At 38.2% G+C, this 22,519-nt stretch overlaps 1 protein-coding gene across 1 annotated transcript in view; it reads left to right on the top strand.

The window, feature by feature from the left end:
- Positions 1-22,519, top strand: part of gmds (GDP-mannose 4,6-dehydratase) — a 658,631-nt gene that overhangs the window by 572,421 nt on the left and 63,691 nt on the right. Inside the window, exon 9 of the mRNA XM_060849865.1 lies at positions 16,684-16,780. Coding sequence (XP_060705848.1) covers positions 16,684-16,780 — 97 coding nt within the window. The remainder of the gene's footprint in view (positions 1-16,683; positions 16,781-22,519) is intronic.

Below are 22,519 nucleotides of genomic sequence, written 5' to 3'. Positions count from 1 at the left end.
TTGTAGGTAGATGGAAGAGATCTTCAGGAAAATCCAGGTATAATTCACAAGCCACAGAATACTCAGTGTCTTGTATTACTTTAATCAGCAAATTTAGCCATGATCATTAATTTTATTATTCACTTCTTTGATGTCAGTAGACACTGTAGTTTACAATTATGAACTTTGTTGAAGCTGGACTGAAATTTTGTATTTTAACAATCGCTTGGAGATCCCTTCATTAAGGATCTTCCTAGTTCTCAAATACTTCCTTCGTGGGCAAATTCTGTTGATGTCTAGACAATATTGATTCAGCTGATTTTCTATCAATATAGATATTTTATGCATATTCTGATCTGAACAGAAAAATAAATGATATAAAGTCAAAGAAACAACAAACAAAAAATGTGTCACATTTAAGAGCTCCCTTTCACACATACCTTGCTCTTACTGCCCAGATTAAAAGTATAAATTAACACCAGGTAAGATTCTGCCCAAAGGTCAGTAAGTTCAGGGAATCAACTGTTAACTCCTTCACTTATATGTGGGGCCTTAACTAAATGAAGCTCTTATATTCTGCTTTAGGTTTTATTTACTAACCAGCCCACAGAGCTAAAAGCTGCCCTTGTTAAATCACTGGGCCCACAAAATTTAAAGGGGAAAGTGATAAAAATCTTCAAGTACAATTAGAATGGAGTTGACAGGATTTCTGCTTATTCAGACATTCTTGCTCTGTACTTTCCTCCCAAAACATGACTCTATTTAAAACTGAAGAGTTTATGCTTCGCTAGACACTCCTCGTATCCGACCTATTCAGCACCAGAAAACTGTCTTGTTTTTCGCTGCGTTAACTCTGGGAGATGCAAGTCATTACTCATTGCAGCAACCCAGGCTATATTCAGTACAGGTACAGTCTAAGAGACGAAGCATAACTCTGAGATCTGAGCTCAACTCATTTGTCAACCTATTTCCCTGTTAGCTTTGTTCATTGCTGACTCACGCAATATGATTCTTGTAATTGATAAGTTAATAATGGTGTGCATTCAAGATGGGCATCAGATAGAGTGTATAGGAGAGAGTGAGAGCTCATGTTAAATCTTACCCATTTAGTCCCCAATGAAATGGTAGGACTATTTTTTGGTTTGGATGAGGTTCTGATAGATTGGTTTTGCTGAGACTATTTCCCAGAGCATCCTGCCTCCAAGAATTGTTACCAAATTAGGGAGAGAAGTCAAGATGATTGTCCATTCAATCAAGTTACAGATTTCTAATTAAAAGGGACCATAGATCTATCATTATTGCTTTCATTCAGACATGATCTACTCTTCATGAATCCATATTTCTTTTTATCAGCACCACATATGTGATGCTAAACTGTTGGGTCTATATGTAGCAAGCCTCTCTCCTTTCCTTTTTAACTAACTGAATTTCATTTACAATTTGTCAACCCATAGGTACAGTTCATTAACCTATAGTATGTTGGAAAATTATGACGAATGTAATTTCTTCAACTATTTACATCAGTAATTAGGAATCCTGCTCGTCAAAATTTATTGAGTTGAAGTCCCATTACTCTCGCCATGATCATTTATGTAAATTGTATTAAGTCGACCAAATTCTTTCTCTTAACGTTTTGTGTCCTTGCAATGATGGTATTTGTGCTCTTCTTCCACTGTGGTGTGGACATGAAGTGCTAAGATAATAAGCCTCACCTGCAACTACCTTTAAATGATCTTGTGTGTCCTTTTGCTACATTTTATCTTAATATATTTATAAATGCATGCTTACTTCGGCATCTTTTCCAAGATGTTTTCCTATTGCTTTTTGAAGATCTTATTACTCCTTCTGTGTGGTTTTGTTATTTTTTTCCAGATGTTCCAATCTGCTTAACTTGTACTTTTTTTTTAGCATTTATATAAGCCTTTTCTTTGAGCTTGATAACCTTATCTCATTTGTTGACCATGGTTACTGCATTACACAACTGACGCTTTAGGATTTAAATGTTTTGTACTTAGTGTATCAGTCCTTATTTGAATACTCATTTCTGTTTGTAGGATTTCTATTAGCAGCTCAGTTCGGTTTACTTGAGCCAACTAATTTCTTAAATGTTTGAAATTTGCCTTCCTTAATTTTTACATCTTTGTTTATGACATTCCTTTATGACTGAATTTCAAGTTCGGTAATATTGTGGTCACTATTTGCAAGGCATTCTCTTCATATCAGATTTTGTATGGCTAATTTAGTATTAGACATTGTTAATAATAAACTAGAGTTTGAAGCTTTTCACCTTGTACTCATCAGAATCAGGACACAAGGAGAATTAAGAAAAGAAACACCTTTAAATACAGAATGGGAAAAGGGCCTTTTTTTTTTACCGTTATTGGCACAGAAATGCAGCAAGAAATTAATTAGAATCTTAATTCCCAAACCAGGCAGGTAGACTGGTCTAGGTGTTGCTAAGGGCTGCAACAAAGTTCAGCTGCCTTCATGATACTTTTGTTCAGAAAGATGCAATGTATGTAAAATTGCTTTTGTCTCAATACACCAGGTCCTGAGTATTTATGTATGTAGCTTCAAATGCATCACCCTGCAGGTCTGGCTGATGGTATTAAATTGGTTGTGACATAACTCATAGTGCAGTACAGAACATTTCATAAGTGATTTACAAAGTAGAATTTCATTTAATGTTGGATTGTGTTTTCAAAAGCTGGCAAACACAGACTGGTTAAGTATAAGCATCATGCTACCAGCTGCTAATAATCAATTGGATATGTTCTTTTTTTCAGCACACCAAATGGGCTGAAAAAACTTACATACCTGGCATTGTGTGGGCACTGAAACTTTTGTACCACATTACTCATTTGTGTGGTCGGCAAAATGGCTTTTTGGTTTGATAACAGTATCCTGCTAGTGAAAAACAAATACTTATGGATTTACTGCATGGCAGCAGTGTAAGACAGCTAGTTTTATCTGTTGTTCCAATTTTTGAGTCACCTTCCCCTTCCAAGGTAATCTCAAATAGACTTGGCACCACTCAGAGACAAGAGTGCTGGGTGCAAGCCCTTTTGTGAGTTTCATGACATACAACATAAGTGTCATGATTTGACCAAGGCATCCATTATCACACAGGATAGTTTTGATCTGCTTACATAGTGAGCAAATGACCAGGGTCCTATTCACTAGATTGTCAGTAATCTTGTATTGCATGAGATGTAGGAATCCCATGATGTATATTGACGAGTGAATGTAGGCTCTTGATATATAGTGGTTAATGACTGATTTGCCAACTTCTCAACTAAAACATTGAGGAAGAGAATCTCATTTGATTGCAGGATGGAGTTTCTGAAGCTGCGTAAAGAAATTCTTTGATGCAGCTATGAATTTAAATATTGCAAACACATCATCTCCATATGAGAAGAATGGAAGGGGAAGGATGTTTGCTGGCTTTCCGTGAGAGTTTCGCTTTTCGTCACCAATATGTTAGCGAGAATGGACCTGAAGCGGATCCCATGGCAATGCCTTCTGTTTAGATGTACACAGCGTCATTGAAACAGAACTCAACCATACAAGTTGCTAAGTTTATAAGTTTGATAAACACAAATTTAGACAGAGGTGGTACATCTAGATTTGCCATCATATAGTGACACAGTACAGTATCAGTGGCTTCTTTGAGTACTATGCTGGTAAATAAACAGGCAATGTCAAAAAGCTACATGGACATTTCTAAATATGTAATTCTTGTGTGATCCTCAAGTGTGAAGGAATCCTTCACTGCGTATGTGAAAACCTATTTAGAACTACTTGCAACAGCTCACATAGCAATCTAATTCATATTGTGCAGTGTCAATCACAGATGTAGGATATAAGGTGGCATTAGTTTTGTGTGTCTTATTGGTTTAGTATTCAGTACCAAATCTTATATGGCCTGATCTCTTCTCCATTATAAAGCTAGAATACTAGCCTGAATGCATTCTCAAAATTTTTAGCCTTCACTACTTCAACTGTTCTGCTTCTCCCAGTCTATGTGAAACTCAAATACAAACAAGTGACACTTTTATTAATCATTTAAGCTAGACTGTAACTTCATTATTGTGTAACTGTTTATTGCTTTTACTTTGTTACTAACATATGGTAAACCCTTTTTCATGTTGTGGTGTCTAAAAAGTGCAGTATTGTCCTTCTGTTGTACTGAGCAACTGAATGGCAGGGCTTCACAGTTTTTCTCCATGTGTGGCATACACTTAAAAAGTTTGAGAACCATTGGTTCAATCTCGTGTAACTAAATCATGCTCAGTTGTAATACTTTTATTAATTGAAATTGGTAAATGGCAGTTCATGCATAAATAACAGACTCAATGAGGTGTAACATGCTCTATTTAATCTCTGTAACCACTCAGCTGTGAAAAATAAAGTTTTTGCTTACCATTTTGAAGCTGAAGAGCAGTGGAAAATACATTGTAAATCTTGGAGCCAAGTAAAGTGTGTATTCCATCCAAAATAGCACTGTAAAATATTGTGAGATGATAATGTACCTTATTTGCTACTTATACTTTTAACCTGGCTTTAACAATGCTGAAAATTGCACAGATTGAAGCTCAATGGCTGTACATTTCTCAAGTGCAAAATAGATGCAGATGATAAATGCTACATGAAAAGAATCTTTGTAATGGTAACAACCCAAAACATGATCATCTGGGTATAGAGCAGTGGAAGAAATGGGTTTGTCACGTATATTAGGTATGGAAGAGAAAAAGGCCAAGAGACCATACTAGCCATGGTAGGGCAAATGTGAGGAGCCAGCCTGGGAACTACAAAATGTGTTAGTCAAAATATTAAAACTGGCTGATCAACAGCAGATGAAATTTAATATGGCCAAGTGCAAGATTGTGTACAAAGGAAAAAAAAGGGTGAACCCTGTAAATGGTGTTAAAATAACTAAAGATGAAGTTGAAAGGAAAAAGTGAGTTTACAGTAGACTCAGCAACAACATGAATTTATATGTGCATTTAATATAGAAAAGTGAGATGGGGGAAATTCTAGAGTTGAGGTGGGAGTGACTGCCCGTGACATCAAGACATCATTTGACCCATGAATAGCATCAAAGAATCTTGGTTAAATTGATGTCACCGAGAATTAGGGCGAAACTTTCCACTGTCTGGAATCATTTAAATCACGAAGGAAGACTATTGTAGTTGTTGGAAGTCATAGAAACATTGGAAATCGAAGCAGGGGTAGGCCATTTGGCCATTCGAGCCTGTTCTGCCATTCATTATGATCATGGTTAATCATTCGAGTCAGTGGCTTATTCCTCCTGCTTTTTCCTCATATCCTTTGATCCTTTTAGTCCCAATTACTGTGGGACTTGCTATTTCTGTAGTAGCAAATTCCACAGACTCACCACTCTCTGGTTAAAGAAGTTTCTTCTCATCTTAGTCCAAAATGATTTACCCCGTATCCTTAGACTGTGACCCCTTGCTGTGCAGTCAACTGACTTTGGGAATATTCTTCCTGCATCTACCCTGTGTAAACCTGTTAGAATTTTATTGTTTTCTATGAGATCCCCCCTCAATCTTCTGAACACCAGTGAATATAACTCTAACTGATTCAACCTCTCCTTACACGTAAGTCCTGTCATTCCAAGACTCAGTCTGGTAAAAGTTTTCTGCATTCCTTCTATTGAAGAAATCTTCATCAGTTAAGGAGACCAAACCTACAACAATATTCTAGTTGTGGCCTCACTAATACCATGTATAATTGCAGCAAGACATCCTTGTTGCTGTCATCAGATCCTCTCCCTATGAAGGCCAACATACCATTTGCCGTCTTGACCACCTACTGCATCTGCATGTTTATCTTTTAGTAGCAAGGCTACCCAGGTCTCATTACACAATCCTCTCTCAGTTCTGATAATAATCTGGCTTCCTGTTTTTGGTCACAAAGTGAATAACCTCATATTTATTCAAACTGTACTGTATCTGCCATGCATTTGCCCACCCACTCAGCTTGTCTAAATCATATTTAAGGATCTCTGCATCTTCCTCACAGTTCACTCTTCCACCCAACCTTTTCTCATCTACAAATTTGGAGCTATTAATTGGGGTCCTAGTGCTGATTCCTGCAATATCCATGATTCACTGGCTACCATTCCAGAAAATGCCCACTTATTCCAACTTTTTGTTCCCTGTCCACCAACTAGTTTTCTGATTATTTGAGTACAGTAGCCCCCAATCTCATGTGTTTTAATTTTACACAGTAATCTATTATGTGGGATTTTGAAAAAACTTCTGAAAGTTCAAATAAACCGCATCCATTAGATCCCCCTCAACAATTCTACAAGTTACAACCTCAAAGAATCCCAGGAGGTTTTGACTAACATGAATACCCTTTCATATTGACTCTGTCCAATCCCACAATTTATTTTTAAGTGTTCAGCTGTTAAATCTTTTGTAATGAACTGCAGCAATTTCCCGACTGCTGTAGTTAGGCTGACTGATCTATCATCCTGATTTTCCCTCTGTCTCCCTTTTTAATCAGAGGGGTTATGTTAGCTATCCTCCTATCTGTAGGAGCTGTTCCAGAGAACATGGAATCTTAAAAGATGACCAACTATGCATCCCCTACTTCTAGGACCACTTTCTTAGGTACTCTGGCATGTATATCATCAGGCCCAATTTATTTGTTTTCAAACACATTCATTTCCAAAACACTATTTCCCTACCCATTCTGATTTCCTTTCGTTCTTCCCTCCTACTAAACCTTGTTTCCCCAACATTTGACACTTTATTTGTGTTCTCCTTAATGAACACAGAACCAAAATATGTATTTAGTGAGTCAGCCATTTCTTTGTTCCCAAAATTCCTCTCCTTCTGACTGCAAGGGGGACTTTAATCTTTTTCTCTTCCCATCCTTGTAAAGCCTTTAATAATCACTCTTGATGTTTCCCACAAGGTTAGTCTCATCTATATTTTTCCTTTCTTAATCAGTCCCTTTGTGTTCCTTTCGAGAATTTTGAAATGCTCCCACTTCTCAGGTCTTTTGTTTCTTTCTGAACAATTTATGGGCTTTGGATCTAATTCCATCTGTAACTTTCCTTTGTAAACCATGGTTTGGCCACCTTTTCCATGTTACCTTTGCACCAGACAGGAATGAACAATTTTTGAAGTTTACCCATGTGTTGTTTATGGTTGCGATTGCCACCATCATCCCTTGAAATAATGTCCCCCCAATCTATCATAGTCAACTCACACTTCACACCTCATACCAACATAATTTCTTCTATTTAGAGTCAGAATTTTAGTCTCAGAATAAACTGCATCATTCTCCATCTTAATGAGGACTCTGATTACATTATGGTCAGTCATCTCCCAATGGCCTAGCACAACGAGGTTGCCAATATTCCTTTCTCATTACACAATACCCAGTCTAAGATACCCTGTTCTCTAGTTAGTTCCTCAATGTATTGGCCCAGAAAATCATCCCTTTTACACTCCAGGAACTCCTCCTCTATGGGAATGTGACAAACTTAATTTGTCCAATTCATATGTAAGTTAAAGTCACCCATTATTAGAGATCTTCCATCATTGCATGGGTCTCTAACTTCCTGTTTAGTGCCATTCCCAACATTACTCCTACAGGTCTATGTACAAACTTATCGAATTTTTTTTACCCCTTGGTGTGTCTCAGCTCTTCCCGTCCAAGTCAGTCACCTCAGTCCCAGAATATTGCTGAAGTTCCTCAGGCCAAATCATTCGAGCTGATCCTTCAATCATCTTCCCTCTGTCATAAGGTCAGAAGTTGCAATATTTGCTGATGTTCGCACAGTGTTTTGTTCCATTCATAACTCCTCAGACAGTAAAGCAGTTTGTATCCACCTGCAACAAGACTCGCAAAATACTCAGGTTTGTTCTAAATAGGAATTAACATTTGCACCTTACAAGTACCTGGCTGCTAATAACCATCGCCAATAAAAGACAGTTCAATCACCTTTTCTTGACATTCAATATCATTACCATCACTGAATCTCCCATTGTTAGCATCCAGAAGGTTGCCATTGACCAGAAATTTAATTGGCCAAGCCGTAAATACTGTGACTACAAGACCAGGTTTCACACAGTGTATTTTACTATAAATAATTCACCTCCTGACTCCCCAAAATATTTCCACCACCTGCAAGACACAAGCCGGGAGAATGATGCAATAGTCCTTGCTTACCTGAGTGAGGACAACTTCAACAATGCTCAGGAAACTTAACACTAACTGAGACAAAGCATCCCATTTGTTTGGCACTACATCCATCACCTTAAACCTTTACTTCCTCCACCACCAATGCATAGTAACAGAGCATGCACCATCTCCAAGATGTACAGCTGCTTGTGGAAGACTTTTAAATAATAATAAGGTTGAATGTAAAGAATACATATAGCAGAGTTTTACATAGCTTCAGATTTATGCATGTTAGACTTTACGCAGTTGAAAGAGTGAGGGGGACAATTTTACTTTAACTGAGAGCATGTAGGATCAGAAATTCAATAAAACACTGAACAGGACACCAAGGACATGAACACTCTGATTCAGTGTACACTAGTTAAGAGGGAATGAGGTCAATGGCAGAAGCCAAAGGAAATGGGCACAGTGTTCTCTGTGTTTAGCTTTATTAAATGTATTGAATGTTCATTCAAACTTGAATGTAGTTTTAACAAGCAGTCTGATTGTAGAAGAGCGCTGGAGAGGTTAAGAGAAGAAGTTGGATCAGTACAACCAGCTGTCATATGTGTATGTGCCAAAGTAGTCACTCAGATGCAGATAAAATCATTTAAAAAAAATGTGAGATGCGACAGAAGAGAACAACTCTGGTGGTGCCTCTCCACTGCTGTGAAACATGACCTACTCACTGGATATCAATCCAATATTCAGGGACAAAGGGCTGAATTTGAGTTCTGGGAGAGCTGAGCATTGTTGCAGTAGCTAGAGGGTTGGGTGGTGCCTCATGAGAGAGGCATTTTCTGAAGAATTTTTAATGTTTAAAAATAAAATGTGGCCACAGCTGCATCTAGCCAGCTTATGGAAGGGTCCCACTTCACAGGATGGCCTGCAGCTACAACCATGACTTTCCAACAATCAGAGATAATGTGGGCTGAAAACTATCAGAGGTCCCACTGGTCATTCCCCTCCATCCATGTGACAACTGTCAACCAGAGACAGCACATACTTTTTGAAAATTCTCAGAAGATTTCGCATGAATAATATGTCCTCATTGGTTACCCACTGCTAGTGGCCCCACCTCGAAACTGCACCCTTCAAAATGGACTGGAAATAGGAGAATACTGGCAGACTCAGCAATAGAAACTATGACTGTCGGAATGTAAAAACTGGAAAAATCGAATGGGCAAAAATATTCCAGATGAGTTCATAGAATGTTTTCGGGATAGTTTCTCAAAACAGCACATTCCAGAGCCAACCAAAGAGCAGACTATACTAGTCCTGGTGTTGCTCAACAGGATATGATTAATTAATAGCCTCATACTGAAGGTACCCCTAGATGATAGCAATGCATTCACTTTGAGAGAAAAGAAGTGAGGGTCCAAGATTAGCATCTTAAGGCAATTCTAAAGGGATGAAAGCAGAGTTAGCTAAGAGTAACTGGCAAATTAGGTTCATGATAGAGCAATAGAGACAAGAATTTAAAGAGATATTTTGGAAGACACAGAATATGTACATTCCAAAGAAAAAGAAAAATTCCATCTTTGGTCAGCTAAACAAGTTAATGGTGTCAGATTTAAAGACCAACAAGTAATTATGCTAAGGTGTGTGGCAGATCAGAAGAACTGACAAAAATATGTTTTAAAAAATCAAAGAATCACTCTAAGCTTAATGAGGGAAAATAAGTACAAAAGATAGTTAGCTAGAAATATAAAATCAGATAATAAGAATATATATATAGCTATTTAAAAAAGAAAAAAAAAAGTTAACAATATGGAGGCTAGTACAATTGCAACATTAAAAGGCATCTAGATAGGTATATGAATAGGAAGGGTTTGGAGGGATATGGGCCAGGTACTGACAGATGGGACTAGATTGGGTTGGGATAGCTGGTTGGCATGGACGAATTGAAACGAAGGGTCTGTTTCCATGCTGTACATCTCTACGACTCCACGACTCTATGAATGTTGATCTGTGGGAAGTGGGTCCAGGGAATTAATAATGGTAAATGAAATAATGAGATGGCAAATTAATTGAACCAATATTTTACATTGGTCTTTAATTTCGAGGATACAAGTAACATCTCAGAAATAGCTATAAACCAAGCAATAGAAGGGAGAGAGGAACTCAAGGAAATTACAATCATGAGTAATGATTTGGAGTTGCTGGTTTTGGACTGGGATGGATATGGTTGAAAATCATACACCACCAGGTTATAGTCCAACAGGTTTATTTGAAAATACAAGCTTTTGGAGCACTACTCCTTTGTCAGGTAAAGTGAAGTGGAGCTCTGGGATGACAAGCTGTTGGGTCCTGATGGACTTCATCCTAGGATCTTCAAAGTGGCTCAGGAGATAGGTGATGTATTCACTCTAATTTTCTAAAACACCCTAGTTTTGGGGAAGTTCCATTAGGTTGGAAAAATTTTGGTTGGCAAGATGAAAAAAATAGTATGCCACAGGAATCCGTGTCATGACATCAACTTTTTACAATTTACATAAATGGCTAGGATAAAGGGACTGAAGGCAGGATTGCAAATTTGCTGATGGCACAAAGGTAAGTTAGAAAGTAAATCATGAAGAGGACATAAGGGAGGTGCAAAGGAAACTAGATAGGTTAAGTGGTGAGCAAAGAGCTAGCAAATGGAGAACAATATGGGAAAATTGAAATTGTCCACATTGGGTGTACAGAATGAATAGAGACCATATTATCTGAATGGTGAGAGATTGCACAGTTTTGAATTTCCTAAGGCATGAATTACAAAACATCAGAATCTAGGTATAACAAATAATTAAGAAAACTGATAGAATGTTAGTGCTTATTACAAAGGGAACTGAATACAAACTGTATAGTATAGTTCAAGTATAGTTCAACCGTACAGGACATTAGTGAGATCACACCTGAACTGTGAGCAGTGTTATTCTTATTTAAAGAAGGATGTAAATGTATTGGGAGCAATTAAGCAGAGAAGGCTTCCTAGACTCGTCCCTGGAATGGAAGGTTTGTCTAATGTGAGAATGTTGAACAGGCTAGGTTAGAGTTTAGAGCTGAAAATGTGTTGCTGGAAAGGTGCAACAGGTCAGGCAGCATCCAAGGAGTAGGAGAGTCGATGTTTCGGGCATGAGCCCTTCTTCAGGAAGGGCTCAGGCCCGAAACGTCAACTCTCCTGCTCCTTGGATGCTGCCTGACCTGCTGCACTTTTCCAGCAACACATTTTCAGCTCTGATCTCCAGCATCTGCAGTCCTCACTTTTTCCTAGGTTAGAGTTTAGAAGAGTAAGAGTGACATAACTGAAATATGTAAGATCCTGAGAGCCTTGATATGGTGGATGTGAAGAGGATGTTTACTCTTCTGAAACAATGTGGAACAGCTTTAAACACTGTTTAAAATAAGGGATCATCCATTTTTTGATAGATATGAGAGACATTTTCTTCTGGGAGAGGATCTGGGAGAGGAACTCTTTTCAAAAGATGGTGGAGGCAGTGCCTTTGAAACGTTTTAATTGGGAGATAGATAAATTCTTGATAATCAAGGGGCTGAAATATTATTGGAGTAGTTGGAAATAAAATCAGGCATGATCTTATTAAATGATGAACAGGCTTGAAGAGCTGAGTGGCCTTGTCCTGTTTCCCATTCATTTGTTCAGGAGTTTAATGTCCAGCTCCAGTGGCTTGTCCTGTTAACATTTAACATTTCAAGGAGCATTAATTACTTCAAGTTGAGTCTATCTTCTTGAACTAAGTAAGTTCAAGTGGGTTGAAGGGCCTGCTTCTGCTCCTACTTGGTATATTTGTATCTTTGCACGTATGTTCGTTTGGTCCCAATTTCAATTTTGATTTGTTATTCAAGGATAGTTGTTTTCACAAGTTCTTTGATGTAACAGTGATGGTTTCCTAACTGCATTCCTTGCTTTTGATTCATGTAAAGGTACTTGAATAAAAATAATAAAGCAAGATGCTTCAGGGAAAGACTTGGCTAGTGTACTCTAGATGCAAATCTCATAAAAGGTCTTTTCTGAACTTTTATGCTTCTCTCTGGAGCACAATTTTCTGAGCTCTTTTGTTTATACTTGCTTCTTGTCAATTTTGGCTGTAAGTCTACTTCTTTTCTCTTCTCCTCAATAGCTGTCTCAATGTTCCTTTAGAATCTTGTTGGTCCAAATATTGCATGTCATGGTATGTTTCTTGAGTGCTCAGTTCCAATCATTTTTCAGCCACAAATTGGTATCAGTGGGAATTGGTAATGGCATGGTCATCTGAAATTTCAGACCAACAGGAACCAATACTGACTTAGCTAGTGAAACCTAAGATCAGAGAAAGAAACAAAGCTTGAGAAAGAATTAGGTTGAAGCAGAGTTAAGATGGTATTAATTTCTCTTTCAGTTTCTAATTTAAGAGGGAGAGAAAGGTAGTATTTACAAAACTAAGACAGAAAGAGAAGTAAGAAGAATGTTTCAAAACTCTCTCAACAATTTGCTACCAATGGCAGTGAGACTCCTTAATTTCAACAACATGAACACATAACACTTTGGAGCAAGACTAGGCCATATGATACTTTGAACCTGCTCTATCAGTTAATAAAATCATGACTCATCTGGTTGTAGTCTCAACTCCACCTGACTGTCTGCATCCATTAGCCCTTGACTTCCTTGTTCATCCAAAAACTATCCAATGCAGACTTGAATAAATTTAAAGACCCAGCCTCCACTAACTTCTGAGGAAGAGACTTCTGGAATGAACCACTAAAAGGAAAATGTTACCCTTAGCTCTGCCTTAAAAAGAAGACCTCTTAATCATCGCCCATGTCCCCTAATTGTATCCTTTCTAGGAGAAACATCCTCCTGGTGTTCACCCCAATCAGTCTTCTGAAGATCTGACATGCTTCAGTAAGATCTCCAGTCATTCTTCTAAACTGCAGGAGTATCGGCCCAACCTGTTCAAAGTAAGGTGAGCCCTTCAGCCCAAGAATGAGTCAAGTGAATCTTCTCTGCACTGCTTCTAGAGCAATTGTATATCTTCTTATTCAAATAAGGAGATCAGGACTGTACACAACAACCCAGCTGATCCCTCAAGGCCATGAACACCTGCGGTAAAAATTCCCTATTCTTACTTTATAATCCTCTTGTGATAAACAACAGAATTTGATTTGTTTTCCTAATCACTTGCTGCATCAACATTCTAACTTCATAATTTGTGGACCAGGGCACTCAGATCCTCTATACCACCAAGATCTGCAATCTCTCTCAATTTAAATTTTTATTCTTTCTGCCAAAATGGACAAGTTCCCATTACCCAAGCTATCTGCCCATCTGCCAAATGTTTGCCCACTCACTCAGTGCATCCGTAGCTCTTTGCCTCTTCGTCGAGAGTGCGGTGCTTGGAAAGCACAGCAGATCAGGCAGCATCCGAGGAGCAAGTGAATCAATGTTTTGGGCATAAGCCTTTCATCAGGAATGAGTTTCTCCTGTACCTCTTCAAGACAATTTACTTTCCTAAATTAGTATCATTAGCAAATTTAGCTACCCTACTCTTGGTCCCCTCATCTAAATCATTGATATAGATTGGAAATAGTTGAGGAGCCAACAGTGATCTCTGTGGCACTTTGATTACAGCTTGCCAATCCAAAAAGACCCAATCATCTCTGCTTTCTGCTTCCTGTTGGCTAATCAATCCCATATCCAGCAAATAGAATGGATGAGCAAACACACTCGTCTCTTCGCTGAGATTTATCAAATATTTCTGTCAACTTCTGCCACTGCAACTCTGCTTGTCCTTAGTTTTTCCATGCTCACCTTAGCCATATCTCCCTTACTATCCTCCTAATTACCTTCATTTAAGTTTAAAACCTCATTTCTCCCTTTCTATTCTGACTGTTTCCTTCTTGTGCTTCAGTGTTGAGTTTCATGATAGGGCCAGAAATTGCATTATTAACAAAATCTTTAGAACATGAAATATTGGCTTTAAATAACTCAAGTGAGGTTCATTCTTACTTGCACCCCAATTTTTTTTAAGCATTAAAACATTAAAACGTGTGTCCTGAATTTAACCCACATTATTGGTCCAGCAATTTCGAACTATTGTTCCTATTTTTACCATGTAACCAGTCCTGTGCCTGACTCTTTTGTTCCAAAAAGATTCCATTCTTTATGAAAATGACAGTTGTTTTCACACTGATTTGCTCACGACTTAATTGCACTCTGAAATTTTTGGAGGTGCAGCTCAAGTTTCTTCATGTGTCATTTACTCTTCCACACACCTCCACTATTTACCCTTTTCCTCCCTCCTCCTCCAATCTTTTTTCAACATGATCTGTTCCAGTATTTTTTAAAATGTCACCATCCCATTGTTCGTGTACTTAGAACACATCTTGTTATCTGTCAAACAGTAAAGTTGTTTTAAAAAAAAATTTCCGAGATGGCTTGAAAAATTTACTGATGTACAATTTCTTATTTGTCTTGAAAACAAAGGAGCTATGTTAGCAATTTTAGGAACCTTTTCTGTTGTAACCAAACTAATAAAATTAGCAATTAAAGCTTAATCTAAGTTTAAGCTTCTTTATCCTTTGATTCAGGAATATAAGTTGTCAGGACCCAGGAATTTGTTAAAGAAACATTGAAACTTCTTACAACCATTTAAACCCTTTATTATTTCATAATGCATAACTCCTCCTCTAATGACAAAATGCTTTCAGACTTGGGTTTATTTCCCTCCTTTTCTTGGATAAAAAATCAGTGGTAAAAATAAAATTTCCTAAGAACTATTCAGCATTCAAGCCATTGTAATCTTAGAAGTTCTAAGTCTCTCAACTGTGAGGCTGTTCTGTTTACATTATGGAGTAGTTTCTACAGCAGCTGGAACAACAATAAAAACTGCACATGCAGAACAATTTAATTCTGACCACTGCAATTTTCACCATGGCCAAGAAAGATACCTACAAAATAGTAAACGCAAGGCCTATTTAGTTAACAGGGACGATACCACGATATCACTGCTTCCACTAGATTGAAGATTATTCTTTTGGGCACTGCATTGAGCAACTCAGGAGAATCTTCATAAGATAATTGATGTAATTATAGGGTGTTTTCAAGCCCTGTGCGCACTTTTGTTTTATAGGGCAGGTCATTACACTGGTCTGCCAGTGGACTTGCGGGCAGGGAGGACTCATATAATTCAGCACAAGGTCTACTATCTGCTCTTGCCATCTGATATTTTATAGTAATAATGCTACTTTCTGCAGAAGGGCCTTTGTCCTCACTGAGGATTCCCACTAGCGTGCCTGACCCATTCCTGCACTTCTGCCCTCACCCCTTCCCTTCAGCAACAACAATAGAGTCCCCTTTGTCCTGATTTTTGACCCCACCAGCCTCTGCATCCTAAGTAGCATAAACCAGCATTTCCAACATCACCAGACTTGTATTCTCCCTCCTCCCTTGTCAGCATTTCACAGGGTTTGTTCCTTCTGGGACACCCTGAACCAATCATCTTCCACTCCCAATACCACCCCACAACCCCGCAGCACTTTCTCACACAATTGCAGAAGATACAACACCTGTCTGTTTATGTCCCCTTCTCACTTTCCATTGGATTACCATAGCAGGCCAAGGCACAAATATTAGCATGGAAGCAAGATGGTTTATTGAAATGGCAAGCAAATAGAAGGTCTGGGTCATTCCTATGGACAGAATGGAGATGTTCTGCAAAGTGATTTGGTCTCACCCTTCTCATCTGTCAACATCCTAAATGGCTGCATTTTCTAGCCCCGTTCAATTCTGAGTGATATCAGACTATGAAACATGAAATGTGTTTTGCTGTCCACAGATGCTGTCGGACCTGCTGAGTTTTGTCTGATTTTTCTATTTATACAAGAATACGGGAGGCTTGCTAGAACCGTACAAGCACACCTAGAGTACTATGTATAATTTTGATCACCATATTCCAGGAGGGACCAACATGCATTATAAAAAGTTAAGAGAAAGTTTACCAGTTTGATTGATCGAAATAGGAAATACTGAGCAGGTTGGAATTTAGAAGATGTGGTCTTATTAAAACATAAAAGATTCTGAGGGCACTTGATAGGATAGACACTAAGAGGATGGTACCTGTCATGGGGAAATCTATTAACTAGGGGACAGTTTCCAAATAAGGAGTCTTCTGTTTAAGACATACTTACGGAGGAATTTCATCTTTAGTGGTCACGAGTGTTTGTAATTCCTTTCCTAATAAGCAATGTATTAGCTGAATATCTTCAAGGTTGAGCTGGACAAAGTTTTGATCGATAAGTGAGTTCAAGAATTAATGGAGGCAAGCAGGAAAATCGAGCTACAGCCACAATCAGATCTGCCATGATTTCTGAATAGTAGAACAGGCCCAAAGCCTACTCCCCTTCCTGTTTTTTTATGTTCTTATAACACAAATGCATAAATGTAATAAAAATGGAAAAAATGTCAACCCTTAATATGGATTGTTTTGACAAAATAATCAAAACAATGTTGTTATCTTTTTCTAGATGGGAAGGTGAGGGTGAAAATGAAGTGGGAAGGTGCAAGGAAACAGGCCAAATCCATGTGAGGGTCGATCCCAAGTACTACAGGCCTACTGAAGTGGTAAGAACATTTAAAAATTAATTATAAAGTAGTCCAGTTCTGTTCATGTAAAATGCTTCATTTGACTATTTGTTTGTAACATTCCTTATTATAAAATCCAAAATTATAATTGTATTCCAGAAATGCTATAGCTCAGAAGCATCTCTAGCAGTTTTACACCTTCACTATTATCCCATTGTTAAAACATATTACTGTGTTTGGTGATTTGGTCTTGTTTCTAATTATTAAACTAGTTGTATCCTACTTGCTGTGACTCTTTGGGTACCTATTCAAATTGGTTATACAATTATCCTTTGTTTAAAATTCTGCTATTCCTTTGAGATAATATCTTCAAACATTTGCATTTTTTATTTGATATTGCATAGAGAATGTATTTTTCCAAATTGAATAATATATGAGATTGCTCATTGGAAATTTAAGTCACATTGTTAGTATTTTTGTGTCAAAAAGGCACAAAAAACAGGATAAATCCAATCTTCTCAATTACTACCAGCAGAGAATGGGAAATTATCAGTACCAACAAGTGGCATGTTCACATCAATAACTTGCTCACCAGTGAGTTTAGCCTGTATCGCTTGGTTCCAGGCTATTTTTACAGTCATGGTCCGAGAATAGACAATGAGCTAAGTTCAGAGCTGCAATGAGACTGGCTGCGCTTGTCAGCAAGTTAGCTTTTGACCTAGTGTAATACCAAAGAGCATTTGTAAAACAGTAGTTGATAAGGTTCAGAAGAAAACTGTCAGGTGGCAATAATGCTACCTAGTGCAAAGAAAGATGGCTGTGGTATCTGGACCCAACCATCTCAGCCCAAAGAAATTACTGCATCATGTCTTCGAGGCATTATGTTACATTATGTATTTCTCTCCTTCCATCAGAAGGTTGAAAATTGACTTTTTATTGATGATATTACAGTAATTTCCTTTGCAATTGCACTGATAACAAAGCAATCCATGCAAGCTTGCAGCAAAAACTAGACAATAATTGGACTAATAACTGATAAGTAACATTTATAGAATCCCTACAGTGCGGAAGTGGGCAATTCGGCCAATCGAGTCCACACTAACCCTCCAAAGAGCATCTAGATTGGCTCAAAATGTTTTGATTAGAAATTGGCTGCCTGAGTAAAGTCCTAACTAAATACCTGGGAATTTTTCAGGAAGGTCTAGATACTATCAAAGGAGCCAAGGCCAACTCGCATGTTGACTGGGAAACAATTCCATGATTAGGCTAGGTCTGCCTAATGCCATTTACCTTACAGGCAAAAATAGAGGCTGATATCAGAAGGCTGGAAAGTGAAGGAACCATTGAACCAATCTAATTTGCGGAATGGGCAGCACCGGCCGTGAAGCCCAATGGATCACTTCGCCTTTGTGGGGATTTTAATCAAAGGCAAACAAAGACAGGACCCCTGCCTGGATGTTCACAGCATCCCTGACTTGAATTGTTTGTCTTTTTTTTTAATGATTCAACCCCTCAGCCAAAGATATCTCTTCACTCTTGCTTTGCCATTTGGCACAGATACAAAGGAAGGAGGTTGATTGTCAGCAGGGCTCAGTCAAGTCAATTGGAATAACCTTCATTCAGCAGAGTAATCCTCTGCTAGCGGTCCAGGGGCCTGGAAATGGTCCATTAGCAACTTGGGATAGTGAGACTCAGCATGGTATCTACACAATGGTTGAGAAGCACAATATTGGGCATTCCACCAACCACCTTGAATCTTTCTTTCTGATAGTGTGCTGCCTTCTTTCTGGAATGAGAGAAGTGCAGATAACAAGATGAAAGTGGGTGGCAAAGTAGTTACTTTAGATGCGGTTGGAGAGGTGTCCTGAGCTAGTAAGTAGGCAGAGTAGAGAGAAGTGCGTGAGAGAAGATGTTGCAGGCATTAATGAGAGTTGTAGAGCATACGTCTTATTGAGAGATAGGTACAGTAGCAGAGATAATGTGAGATGTTGAAAACATGATGATGGCACTTACAATGGCGAGATGGAAAAAAGTTCATTAGCCTTCTTCCTACAGCACTGGCCTTTTCTCCAGATGACTGAGACTGCACTGACCCAGATGGAAACCTCAGACCAGGCCGAAACATTTTGCTGATGTGACTTTCGTTCCTAGGCTAGGGGGATGAGAGTGTTCCTTCCTCCACTCCACCCCATCCACAACAACCTCCAAGTCCTGATCTGCAAAGCGGGACGCCAATTTTCCTTTCTCTGCTAAGTCTGAAGTAAATGACAGGGCAGCTCTGGACAAACAGTGCTTAGCTTGATGCTCAACATCCTTTTAAATGTGACACTAGTTGACAAGCCACTCCAGATACCCTGGCTGTGGCACATTGTTCTGGGTACAGTAGAACTGGACTAGAATCAGACAAGGTGGTGTGGCAATAGTGGTTAGGTAGATAGTTAATAAGGCAACTTTGCAAAGACACGGCAAGCAAACTCATTCAAAGTTCAACAGAATTGACACTTAGCCAAAAAAACATAAGATTTAGCCCATGTTATATTTTCATTCACTATCTAGAAGTCCAGTAAGTGACCTTTACCCCCGTTTCTCCAGTTGGTTGTTTAAATATGTTTTACCCTGATTCGTGTACTGTACAGATTTTTCAACAAGATGGTTTTGGTCCCTTTGGCAGAAACTAAAGTTGCATTGCTTATTACAAGTACAGCAATGCCTCAGTTAAATTTCACACACTTTAAAAATGATCCAGTTTGTACAGCCATATTTGTGGTTAGACAGCAATGTTATCGTTTTTGTTTTCAAGCATATAAGCTGTTTAAAAAAAGATTGAACTTCTCAATCCTGAGCCTTCGGTTACTATTTATATCCTAATGGTACTGATTTAAGCAGTGCAATTGGTTTAAGGCTTTCTTTTTGGAAAAGTAATAATGCTACTTTACAGGCACAAATGTGTCTGGTTTATGTTACATTTCCAGAATGCCATGTGTAATTACGACAATAAATCTGACACATATGGCACGAGTTTGATGACTTCATTGGCAAACAGTGCAGCTACTGTTTAAGAAGAGGCTCCTTGAACAATATTAAAGACAATTCTTAATTGATTATTTTTATAAAATTGTGCTTATAACTTATCCTTCTATTTGGCCATATAGATTTTTTTATTCAACCTGTTCCTATGTGTTCTGGTGGGGACATCACAAGAGCCCTTAAGTGTATGTCTATAAATAAAGATATAGGTTATCTGGTGAATCACTGGTGTGTCTGCTAGGGCCATTTTGCTGTAACAATCAGAATATGAGACTTTATAACTGTTATCTGTCAGTATGGGCATTGTGATAATAAATGCTGACTTTGTAATGGTGCTCTGTCATATTGTGGACAACTCACATTTCACTAGGTGAAACACTCCTATAGCATAAGAAAATGTTATAATGGATGACCAAAATCTTGGTTATTAGGATAGGATTTAGGGAACGTCATAAAGGAGGAAAGGATCCAGTCGATGAAACCAATCAATTAAAGTATTTAGTAAAGTGGGGCAAACAATTGGGAAGAACAACTGCTTTGTTGGCCTTCCTTGCAAGAGATTTTGAGTTCAGAAGTAAAATGTCTTACTGCAATTACACCTGACCTTGGTGAGAACATGTCTGTGCGTCGCATCCAGTTTTAATCTCCCTACCTAAGAAAGGATATCCTTGCTACAGGGGGAGGTTCATTAGGCTGATTCCATGGGTGACCGGACTGTCCTATAAGGAGAGATTGACTTGACTGGGCCTGTACTTACTAGAGTTTAGAAAGATGAGAGGGTATCTGAATGAAATTTATAAAATTCTAACAAGACTGGAGTAGATGTACTGAGGTCTCAGGATATGGAGTTGAACACTTAGGACTAAGATGGGGAAAGGGATCAATTTTTTTAAATTTTGAAGGCATCAAGAAGTATGGGGAGAAAGTCAATCAGCCACGGTCATATTGGAAAGCAGAGCAAGCTCTCAGAGCTGATGGCCTACTCCTAGATTTGAAGTTTCTGTGGGAGAGGCAAGGCTCTTGACAACAGTATCCAAAGCTATTGGCTGAGATTAGTGCTATCCAACCTTTTCACATAGGTGAGGGTGCTGATTTTGCAGGAGAGTGGGTTGCACATTTCAATTTTTCTATCATTTGGAAAGTCTGTGAGCAAATTTCAGAAAGATAAGGTTTTGCACAACAGTAAGCATGAATTTCAGAGAAAATAGAATTATAAACCACTAAATCGATAATTTTGTAAGTAATTCATGAAAATGATCACTGAAATATGCCAAGCAGTGAACCTATTCTTGACTGCCTTCTCAGGGTGCCTGTGTGGAAGGAGAGAGCTTTGTCTTATCCCCTGACTTGAAGCCTCATTCCACCCAAGAACCCAGGTCTCTTTAATCATACTATGAACTTGGATTCATGACAGACTGGTCGAGAAGTCAAAGTCAAGTATAGTCTTCAGATTTAAGCTTTGTAGTAACCCTATTTATTATACATTCATATCAAAACTGCTTTAGATGGCAATCATTAGATATACCTGGTAAGATACAAACTGTGATATACACACATATGCATGTGTACGTAATTTTGAAATCAGTAATTAAGTTTGGATTGTGAATTCTTGGTGAATAATGTAGGATTTCTATGTGTCTGCAGTTAATAATTAACTTAGTTTTCTGTAGCCACGGTGACTTTTTAAAAGAAGTCCGTGAGCACTGTTTTGGCAGCCGAAAGGGTTTTTGGCTACCTTTAGGATTTTACGAGCTAGCAAGACAGACAATTTGCCTTATAGTTTGTGTTGGAAACTGCTAGTCTGGGATTTTCTTTAAAGCTCGAGGGAAACAAACACAATCGAAAGAGAGAATCTTTTCATTCAGTTTTTACTTTGAGTTAGTCAGCTCTATGAGGTCCTTGCATAGATATCCAAGTATACAGCAGTGCTCCTGAGGAGGGGAGAATATAGTAAGACTAGATTAACTTCGAATAAAGAGTTGATGATAGCCCTCCACACAGGAAGTGTCAGGATGAAACCCTGAAGAGGGCTTGAAGCTGAGTTCACATAAATGCATGTGTATGATAGCTCCACAAATAAGCTATCAGAGATTTTCAGTTCAAGAGGTAAAATCAAAATTATTTAAGTGTGGTTTTAGGGAAGTGATTCTGGGGTAAATATTGTACAAGGGTTGCTATTGGGTATTGTATAAGGGATATTTTTAAACTTGTATGGGGTGTTTGGGATTAATCTGTTACTGTGTGTTTAAAACTCTGATTTTAGGTTTTAAATGAATAGATTAGTTTATTCTAGTTTATCTTCATTTCTTTTGTTTCATTAACTTCTGTTTTATTGTTAAAATATATCTGTGTCAATGAAAGATAATTTTGTTAAAACATAAATGAAATAAAATAAGATCTATCAAGGCAGATTTCAGTCTGAGATCTGACTTGCCCAGCAATAATATTGGCTGGGATCATAACACAGGCTCTAATTTTATTGTTAAATTATTTAAGAACTAATCTGTCTTCTTTTAGTGTTCATATCCAAACGCTTTTGAGACTCTCCCCAAGTTTGCGAGTTTACAAGAGTCAGGAAGACATAGCTATACAGCATGGAAACAGACCCTTCAGCCCAACGCGTCTGCACCGAACAGATATCCTGAACTGATCTAGTCTTATTTGCCAGCATCTGGCTGAAATCCCTCTAAACCTTCATTGTTCATATATCCATCCAGATGCCTTTTAAATTTTTTACCAGCCTTCACCACC

Source organism: Hemiscyllium ocellatum, chromosome 34 (assembly GCF_020745735.1).
Source record: "Hemiscyllium ocellatum isolate sHemOce1 chromosome 34, sHemOce1.pat.X.cur, whole genome shotgun sequence".
Classification (NCBI taxonomy): domain Eukaryota; kingdom Metazoa; phylum Chordata; class Chondrichthyes; order Orectolobiformes; family Hemiscylliidae; genus Hemiscyllium; species Hemiscyllium ocellatum.
Note: the sequence above shows the minus strand (reverse complement) of the source record. Positions and strands in the feature narration are given on the sequence as shown.